Genomic DNA, 9,815 nt, shown 5'->3' with positions numbered 1-9,815 from the left:
TAGATCTGAACTTGCATAGAAACTGAAATGGGTGGACTGCAAAATGCAACAAAATGTGTACCAAGTGAGCAACAATTCGTACAAGCGTACTTAAGGGTCAAAATGCGTACCGAGTACGCAAAATGTGTACAAGTTGGCAGGTTTGCCACTATACATTTTTGTATTTTAACATATTTTATGAAAGTACTCTGATATGCCACTAAACATACACTTATTTTAGAGTGTACCGTATAAAGTGTACAGAAGTAACACTTCTAAAAAAGTGAGATCATAATACACTACTACACATACTAACAATTGATTTTCAAAAATGATACTTCTCATAAGTACACTGAATTACCACTCTAAGTATGTTGAATTTAATACACTTAAAAAACTAAACTTCTATAAAATTTAAAATACACTAACAACAAAGTGCACTTTCAAAAAGTACAATATAAAAAACAGTTTGATTATTACAAAATTAGTATACTTACTTTTTGGACTCTGAAGTTGAACCTAATTAAATCTATTTTGAAGCATACTTTTTAAAGTGCATATTTAATGCACTTCAAATAAAGCACAGAAACCGAGTAGCTTACTCGTTTTATACTTCATGTACTTTATTCATATTCACCCTACACTAAAGTATAATACTTTTTTACCTGGGAAGCTCCGACTCCGGCTTCATCTCCAGAGCCTCCTGCTGTTCTGTTGCCAGAGACAGCCCTGGAGATGTCACCTGGCTCTGGTGAAGACAGTGAGGACGAGAGTGTCATGTCTGAGTTTTTGCCACTTAAACGCTACAGTTGAGCACCTTTTGTTTATTAGATTGATAATGTTTGTTTGTTTGATTTGTTTTTTTTATTGCTGTGTTCTAGTTTGCAATAATGCCTGTTAAGAAGCATGAATAATTCGCTTTTATGTCTTTATTTAACTTTTTTTCAAGTACATAGTGTAAGATCTATGTACAAGATGAAGATTAAGACCCTTTGTGAAATTGCTTGAAAATTTCTGACGAATTTCTATTTTTTAAGGGATCTATACACTCCAAATGGCATAAAATGCGCTCCTAAACACTTTCTGTAAGGTGACTTTTGAAAAAAACTTGGTTAAATTTGACAACTTTATCTACAAAGTTAAAAATAAATGATACGTACCACGTACGTAACTTCTGAGGGGGCGTGGCCAACCAGCTATAAAAGCAGCAGCCCAGCAGCAGGAGCCCAGTCTGTTGGAGACAAGAGAAGAGGTAAGTCACAGCATACTGAGCGCCACAACTAAAAATGTAATTACCCTATATGTAGATGTATCAATGTAACATGAAATGTGTTATTATTACTAATTAAATTGCTTTGACTATAGCTGCTGTTTATCGATTTGATTTAATTATGTATATATCCCTTTTTGTGTTTCTACATGTATCTTGAATTTTTTATCAAGTTGTTTCAAGACTGAATATGGTAAGTTATACTCTACTTTTATCCGTACACTGTTAACACTTCATTTTTCATCAATGAATGTTAAATTAATTCTTGACAAGTTCATAATTTTGGGGCATTTTTAAAATAAATTATTCCTATCTATGTCATAGAGTGATGGTTTCAAAAAACCACTCCCTCCTGGTGGTGGACGGAGGCGTCCGCAGTGTCGGCATGCGGCAGGTGACAGTGCCGCACCTGCTGCCACCGCTGAAGCATCTCGTCCACCACCGTCGGAGGGAGGTGCCACCGCTGGAGCAGCAGCTTGGCCAGCCATCCCACCCATGCCACCACTGCCTCCCCTCTCACCCATGCCACCACTGCCTCCCCTTCCACCCATGCCGCCACTGCCTCCCCTTCCACCCTTGCCTGCTGCGTCGATGCAGAACGACATGGAGTGGCCGGAGTTGCTCCATGAGGAGGCAAAGCTGGTGCAGAAGGGTGTCAGGGTAAGTATTATTAGATTTGCAAATTTTATATATGAAAAAAAGTCAGTCATAGTAAAGGTTGAATTTTTTTGTTTTCTATATTTTAATACAGAGACGTGGCGACAACCTTTACCCCTCCATCCCCCGTCTGGGCCCGGTGAAGGATGATGGAGGGCGGCAGCCACCTGAGGCAGCCATTGGAGCCCTGGAGGCATCAGCAGGGGTAGATGTAGGGGCGGTGGGGGAGAACGACCGAGAGTGGGAACTGGAGTTGGACAGGGAGATGCTTTCAGATGAAGGCACAACTCCTTGTCCGACTCCAGTCAATTCCCCCCGGTCGTCTTCTCCCATATCTCCTGGCCCGTGCCTGCTGAATTCTCCAGGGCCCAATTTGGGCCAATTTTTGCCTCTGAAGAAGTATGACGAGGAGTGGGAGGACTAATTTTTTATTTTTTTTGGTGCTGTGTTATTTGGGTTTTACGTTAAATGTTTAGTTACTGTTCTGTAACTATTTGGTTGTTGAAGGCAATAAAGCCTGTTTCAATGCAAAGTTGTGGTCTCTGTCTTCAATTACCTTTATAGTATAGAGTATAAGTATGAATGAAGTCTACCTTTATGTGACATGGGTGCTTGCATTCCTCAGTTTTCCTAGGGATTCTCCAGAGTGGCTGTATCCAGCACGGCTTACTCCTGCCTTACCACACAGGAATGAACTGTGCTGGCTTCTACCACTCTGGTGAATCCCTGGGATTACTGGGGTGAGAGGAAAAAGTTACCTGTTAAAAAAGAAGTTACATGTTTCACTTACCTGTTTAATTTACCTTATTTACACCTGACCATGCTGTTTTTACTGACCTGAACCACTCCCTGCTTCCTGCTGGATCACCAGGTACTTGCTGGACCATCAGTGGCACCATCTAGTGGGGAAAAACACAATATTACTTTACAAAATACATACTCCTGATACATTCCAAATGACCTGAAACACACTACTATACATTTTATAAGGTATCTATACACTCCAAATGGCATAAAATGCGCTCCTAAACACTTTCTGAAAGGTGAGTTTTGAAAAAAACGTGGTTAAATTTGACAACTTTATCCACAAAGTTAAAAAAAAAAATCATACGTACCACGTACGTAACTTCTGAGGGGGCATGGCCAACCAGCTATAAAAGCAGCAGCCCAGCAGCAGGAGCCCAGTCTGCTGGAGAGAAGAGAAGAGGTAAGTCACAGCATACTGAGCACCACAACTAAAAATGTAATTAATCTTTATGTAGATGTATCAATGTAACATGAAATGTGTTATTATTACTAATTAAATTGCTATGAATGCTGTTTATCGATTTGATTTAATTATGTATATATCCCTTTTTGTGTTTCTACATGTATCTTGAATTTTTTATCAAGTTGTTTCAAGACTGAACATGGTAGTTATACTCTACTTTTATCCGTATACTGTTAACACTTAATTTTTCATCGATAAATGTTAAATTAATTCTTGACAAGTTCATAATTTTGGGGCATTTTTAAAATAAATTATTCCTATCTATGTCATAGAGTGATGGTTTCAAAAAACCACTCCCTCCTGGTGGTGGAGGGAGGCGTCCGCAGCGTCGGCATGCGGCAGGTGACAGCGCCGCACCTGCTGCCACCGCTGAATCATCTCGTCCACCACCGTCGGAGGGAGGTGCCACCGCTGGAGCAGCAGCTTGGCCAGCCATCCCACCCATGCCACCACTGCCTCCCCTCTCACCCATGCCACCACTGCCTCCCCTCTCACCCATGCCGCCACTGCCTCCCCTTCCACCCATGCCGCCACTGCCTCCCCTTCCACCCTTGCCTGCTGCGTCGATGCAGTTTTTTTTATTGCATTTTCACAAATAGAACAAAGGTCTCACAGATCAGAAACTGATTCATAACCAATTCTTAGCCTCTGTAGGTTAATCTGATCAAGATTTGACACGTCTAGGCATAGTGGTTCTTGACCTGGACCAGGTCTAATGTGGACTATATGATGAGGAAACGGTGAAATCTGCCTTTATTGCATTTTCACAAACAGAATGAAGGTTTCACAGATCAGAAACTGTGTTATAATGAATGTCTAGCCTCTGTAGGATAATCTAATCCAGATTTGACAATCTTAAGCATAGTGGTTTTTGATCAGGACCTGGTCTAAGGTGGTTTATATTCTGAGAAAACGGTGAAAGTGTGCCTTCACTGCATTTTCACAAATAGAATATAGGTTTCACAGATCAGAAACTGTGTTGTAATGAATGTATAGCCTCTGTAGGATAATCTAATCTAGATTTGACAAGTATAGGCACATTGATTTTTGATCAGGACCTGGTCCAATGTGATCTATATGCTTAGAAAACGGTTAAATCTTTTTTTTTATTATTGCATTTTCACAAGTAGAATAAAGGTTTCACAGATCAGAAACTGTGTTGTAATGAATGTCTAGCCTCTGTAGGATAATCTAATCCAGATTTGAGAAGTCCAGGTACAGTGGTTTTTGATCAGGACCTGGTCTAATGTGGTCTATATTCTGAGAAATCGGTGAAATGTGCCTTTATTGTATTTTCAAAAATAGATTAAAGTTTTCAAGGATCAGAAACGGTGTTATAATTAATGTATAGCCTCTGTAGGATAATCTAATTCAGATTTGACAAGTCCAGGCATAGTGGTTTTTGATCAGGACCTGGTCTAATGTGGTCCATAGTCTGAGAAAACGGCAAAATGTACCTTCATAGTATTTTCACAAATAGAATAAAGGTTTCACAGATCAGAAACTGATTTATAACCAATGCTTAGCCTCTGTAGGTTAATCTGATTGAGATTTGACAAGTCTAGGCATAGTGGTTTTTGATCAGGACCTGGTCCAATGTGGTCTATATCCTGAGAAAACGGTGAAAGTGTGACTTCATTGCATTTTCACAAATAGAATAAAGGTTTCACAGTTCAGAAACTGTGTTGTAATGAATGTTTAGCCTCTGTCGGATAATCCAATCCAGATTTGACAAGTCTAGGTACAGTAGTTTTTGAGCAGGGCCTGGTCCAGTGTGGTGTATATGCTGAGAAAACTGTTAAATCTGTTTTTTAATTGCATTTTCACAAATAGAATAAAGGTTTCACAGATCAGAAACTGTGTTATAATGAATGTATAGCCTCTGTAGGATAATCTAATCCAGACTTGACAATCGTAAGCATAGTGGTTTTTGATCAGGACCTGGTCCTATGTGGTCTATATCCTGAGAAAATTGTGAAAGTGTGCCTACATTGCATTTTCACAAGTAGAATAAAGGTTTCACAGATCAGAAACCGTGTTGTAATGAATGTATAGCCTCTGTAGGATAATCTAATCCAGATTTGACAAGTCTAGGGATAGTGGTTTTTGATCAGGACCTGGTCTAATATGGTCCATAGTCTGAGAAAATGGCAACATGTGCCTTCATAGTATTTTCACACATAGAATAAAGGTTTCACAGATCAGAAACTGATTTATAACCAATGTTTAGCCTCTGTAGGTTAATCTGATTGAGATTTGACAAGTCTAGGCATAGTGGTTTTTGATCAGGACCTGGTCCAGTGTGGTCTATATCCTGAGAAAATGGTGAAAGTGTGCCTTCATTGCATTTTCACAAATAGAATAAAGGTTTCACAGATCAGAAACTGTGTTGTAATGAATGTTTAGCCTCTGTAGGATAATCTACTTTGTAAGTGACATTGTGATGTTGTGTCTTTTACTTGGTCATGTTTTCTATGGATATTTAAAAACAAATTCCTCTTGTACAAAACCAATGGGCAGTAGGGTGGGTCTCTGGTGACGGCTGTTGAGAAGGTGGAGCCGAGGTGAACTGGGCCATATCACATTTATTTTTGCACTGTATAAGATGGGGCATAATGGTGTCTTTCCGGATTATTGTAGTTCCATAAAATGGACTGTGAAAATGGCCTCCATCTCTGCAGGGCAAATTGCATCTGCAGATGATCTTTTCTAAAAAAGGAGAGTAATTTGTCTTACAAATCATACAGTGCCTGAGAGACAAATATTTACTTAACATCCTATACATACAAATGTATTTTTCCTTACTTTAAACAGTTATGTATACTTCAGAAGGTGAAACAGCTCCACTGACTGCTACAAGTAGGGATCTCTTTCAAGTAACTTGCTTTCTGTGCTAAAATGTATCCACAGACCTCGAAGGAGTGCAACCCAGTGTAACACTGGTTACAATATGCCCTTAGACATGCAAAAACACAAGTAAAAAACACAACTTCCTGGTGGAGGCTACCAAAAAAGACATCTCCTCTGTTTGATTTCCTATAAGTGACTCCGGCCAAGGAACCATATGATGCAGCTGTGGCTCAATGTCCCAGGTTAAAATTCTTTTCTGTTGATGCTCAGAGGTAAATCTTTCAGATGTAAAACTCTCTGACTGAAACCCCCTGGTTAAACTGAGGTTGAAAAGCTTTAGAGGGTATTTGTTTTCCCGCTTGACAGAGAGTGATGTATTCTGCATAAAAATGCTGGAAATTAAAGGGGGAGAGATCTCTTTTTCCTGTGAAAGCTTTGTGATTCACCATGCCCAAAACAATGTATTTAGGCATCGTCCCCTAAAACAGATTTTCTTGGGTGAATTTTCAGGGATGGAGGACGTTTTCATGCTGATGCGTGACAAAGGGTAAATCGCATTTCCTCTAAGGCCGAGGCGTGCCCCAAACACACAGCCGGAGAAACAGTGACTTTTTTTGTGAATAGAGAGGCACCCAGTACTTTCAGACAGAAAGTGCCATCCTCAGCCTCCATGAGACAGAAGGCATCACTGGCATGTGTGAGTTCGATTCTCACATCCACTGAGTTGAGAAGGAGTCTCTCACTAAAAAGAATGTCGGCGTGAAGCAGTCCCAGTAGGTGAACCTCTCTAGAATCAGCTGTGTAAGCGGCTCTGGCGTAAAGTCCTCTGTTAGGTCCGTTCAGGGTTACTCTAGAGTCTACAGCACCGGCCGTGTCTTTGTAAAATAACCCGGCGCTAAATTGACTTTTGAATGTGTCTTCAGAATAGTTTAGTAGCGTTTCAATTATTGCTCTGTACACTGTAAAACTTTTCAGTGTAAATTTACAGTATTTTACTGGCAGCAGCTTTGCCAGCAAAGTACTGTATTTTTTACAGTTTACTGCTGTATTTTTGAATAACAGTATATTACTGTAATTGAACATGCAGTTTATTACTGTACAATTTACAGTACTTTAGTGGCCGCAAAGTACTGCATTTTTACAGTTTATTACTGTATTTTTGATTACAGTATATATCCTGTATTTAATGATAATTAAAATAGGTTACTGTAATACCACAAGCACTACTACTATGAAAAATGACAAGAAGACATTTATGCAGCTCCTTCTCAAATATTTATTAAACACACTCATACATGCATTTTGGCTTACATTTTTCTGTTATAAGCGTGTTTATTGGGGCATGCAAATGAAACTGAAAAAAATATAGGTGATTAAGAGGCAATAACCACTGATAAGGAACATCAAATAAACTACTTTTAATTACTGTAACTTGCTGCAGAAGAGCAGCATTCTAGTTGCATGAGTGTATAAGTATAGAGTGAACACAAAACAATTATGCAACTGTTTTTCTTGAAACGTTTTTTAACATTTTTTTCTTGAACATCAAACTGAGTTCCTTGTGTTCCATGAGAATGAGATGACACTGGGGTTCAATCACTGAATGAGTGAGAGTGTGTGTGCGTGTGTGTGTGCGCGTGTGTGTGTGTGCGCACGTGTGTGAGTGCATGCATGCATGCTCAGACAAAGTTCCACTTGAAGTCACTCAGCTTTTTGATGAGTGTGCAGACATGTGGATTCACTGATGTTGCCTTCTTCTTCACCATCTTTCCGCTCTTCTTACTGTGCACCATCTCATTGCTTGCTTTTGTGCCCCTCTCTGGATTGATGTCAATGCAACATCTGAAAATCAATGGAGAATGACAAAAATATTCTTTCAGGTGATATCACTCTATGAATGAGACATGTCAAGCAAACGTCCGTTCAGTAAAAAGTAGTGATGTAGAATACTGAACCATATAATTGTCATATTTCACTAAGTGGAAACTGTAGGAACCATGACTAGGTGTTTGGATATTGGTTTGGCGATTATGAAAAGTGAATCAAGTCCAGCTGTGTGGTAGTAGGTGTGAAAAAGCTCCTACCTCTGAATGAATTCCAATGTGCACGCAGCATCATGTTGATACTGCATGTTGAAATTGTAGTAGGACGAGAAGAGCACAGCGAGACCAAGCAAAAAGGATGTTCCCTCACACATCACTTCTTTTTCTATGCTCATCATCCATTGGTCTGTCTGTGTCATTGGACCTGAAAAAAAGATTAGAAATATAACAATTGATACAAATGAAAAAAATAAAGCATTGTTAAGACTACAAGATTTTCTGTGTCGTCAGATAGCCGTGCTGTTCACACTAAACAACTCTCTCTTGTAATCGGGAGTCTTGGAAGTCTTTGTGCTGTTCACGTTACATGACTGATCACCAGCAGGTGTCGCCAATGGTTCTGTCTGGTCTCCAAATGATTTTTTTTTAATCAAAAGCTAACCCTGATTATGCTATAAACATCTAAAATTATGTTTCATAAGAGCAAAAAGTTTAGAAATCAAAGGAGGAAAACAATCAGTCTGATCCCAATTTTATGAAAGATGCAAGTTATAATTTCAAGCACTTTCAAGCATTTAAACTAAAATTCAAGCACTTTTCAGACTTTGACAACAACATCACTAAAATTCTAGCATTTTCAAGGATTTCAAGCACCCATACAAATCCTGCACTTTATAAAGGGGAAAAAAGTAAGAAAAGAAAGAGTGTAGCTGTACATATTTTATTTCATTCACCAACCACAATCAGCCGTGGTGTGTCAGGCAATGGGACAGTCATCTGCACAATGGCTGGCGTGGCAGACACCTTACAAAAAGGCACAGAAACAAAATGATTAACAGTATGGTACCTTGCAGATGCACGTTAAATACTAAATATCCATCCATCCATCCATCATCTGTACGCCGCTTAATCCTCTGCAGGGTCGCAGGGGGCTGGAGCCTATCCCAGCTGACTTAGGGCGAAGGCAGGGGACACCCTGGACAGGTCGCCAGTCTATCGCAGGGCTACACATAGAGACGAACAACCAGGCACACTCTCATTCACACCTACGGACAATTTAGAATAATCAATTAACCTCAGTATGTTTTTGGACTGTGGGAGGAAGCCGGAGTACCCGGTGAAAACCCACGCTTGCACAGGGAGAACATACAAACACAGAAAGATCCCAGGCGTCCCAACCGGGACGCGAACCGGCGATCTTCTAGCTGTGAGGCAGCAGTGCTAGCCACTGGGCCACTGTGCAGCCACTAAATATACTGTCCTAGAATTTTAAAATAATGGAAAAGACCTAATGTAAAGAAAGAGGAAGATGTTGAACAAATGAAATACTGTTGTTTAAAATAGACACTGTAACAAAGATAACCTTACATCAGTTTCTATTATAAGGGCATCCAGTGGCTCCTTGAAGTGTGCCATCAGAACCGGCAGGATGTTTAAAGCAGTCACACTGCAGTCACTCCTGTAGAGAACAGCCTTTACATCAGCATTTGTTGGGTTTTGTTTGAAAAACTCCAGAATGTTTCTGCCATGCTCTTCAAGAAAGGCCTCCATCTTTCGGACAACTGGAATATTGGTCAGCAGTTCAAAATGAGCGCACATGCTCCTTGGAAAAAACAAATATGGCCATTTGTTCTTCACATCTGCCAAAGCTGGTGCTGGACTGGCATTTATCATTTGCTGTTGCAAGCAATATGTTGCCTCCATGAGCTGTAACACTTCTGCTCTTTCCATTCCTGAGGAACCTTCA

The 9,815-nt window shown here is 39.9% G+C and overlaps 1 protein-coding gene across 1 annotated transcript; it reads left to right on the top strand.

The window, feature by feature from the left end:
* The first annotated feature begins 646 nt into the window (after positions 1–646).
* Positions 647–2,438, top strand: LOC119015896 (myosin tail region-interacting protein MTI1-like). The gene is made up of 4 exons (XM_037091960.1): positions 647–1,231; positions 1,423–1,442; positions 1,574–1,909; positions 2,001–2,438. Exons 1-4 carry the CDS (start codon positions 1,129–1,131, stop codon positions 2,328–2,330), a joined length of 789 nt encoding a protein of 262 aa, XP_036947855.1. The 5' UTR covers positions 647–1,128; the 3' UTR covers positions 2,331–2,438.
* Positions 2,439–9,815: the final 7,377 nt, after the last annotated feature.

This window comes from Acanthopagrus latus, unplaced genomic scaffold (genome assembly GCF_904848185.1).
Source record: "Acanthopagrus latus isolate v.2019 unplaced genomic scaffold, fAcaLat1.1, whole genome shotgun sequence".
In the NCBI taxonomy this organism is placed as follows: Eukaryota; Metazoa; Chordata; class Actinopteri; order Spariformes; family Sparidae; genus Acanthopagrus; species Acanthopagrus latus.
Note: the sequence above shows the minus strand (reverse complement) of the source record. Positions and strands in the feature narration are given on the sequence as shown.

Excerpts from the sequence above, each read along its gene's own strand:
- LOC119015896 (XM_037091960.1), top strand. The coding sequence starts at position 1,129 with ATGATACGTACCACGTACGTAACTTCTGAGGGGGCGTGGCCAACCAGC. Across the intron at positions 1,232-1,422 it reads TGTTGGAGACAAGAGAAGAG|TTGTTTCAAGACTGAATATG; the intron begins GTAAGTCACAGC and ends TTTTTTATCAAG. Across the intron at positions 1,443-1,573 it reads TTGTTTCAAGACTGAATATG|AGTGATGGTTTCAAAAAACC; the intron begins GTAAGTTATACT and ends TCTATGTCATAG.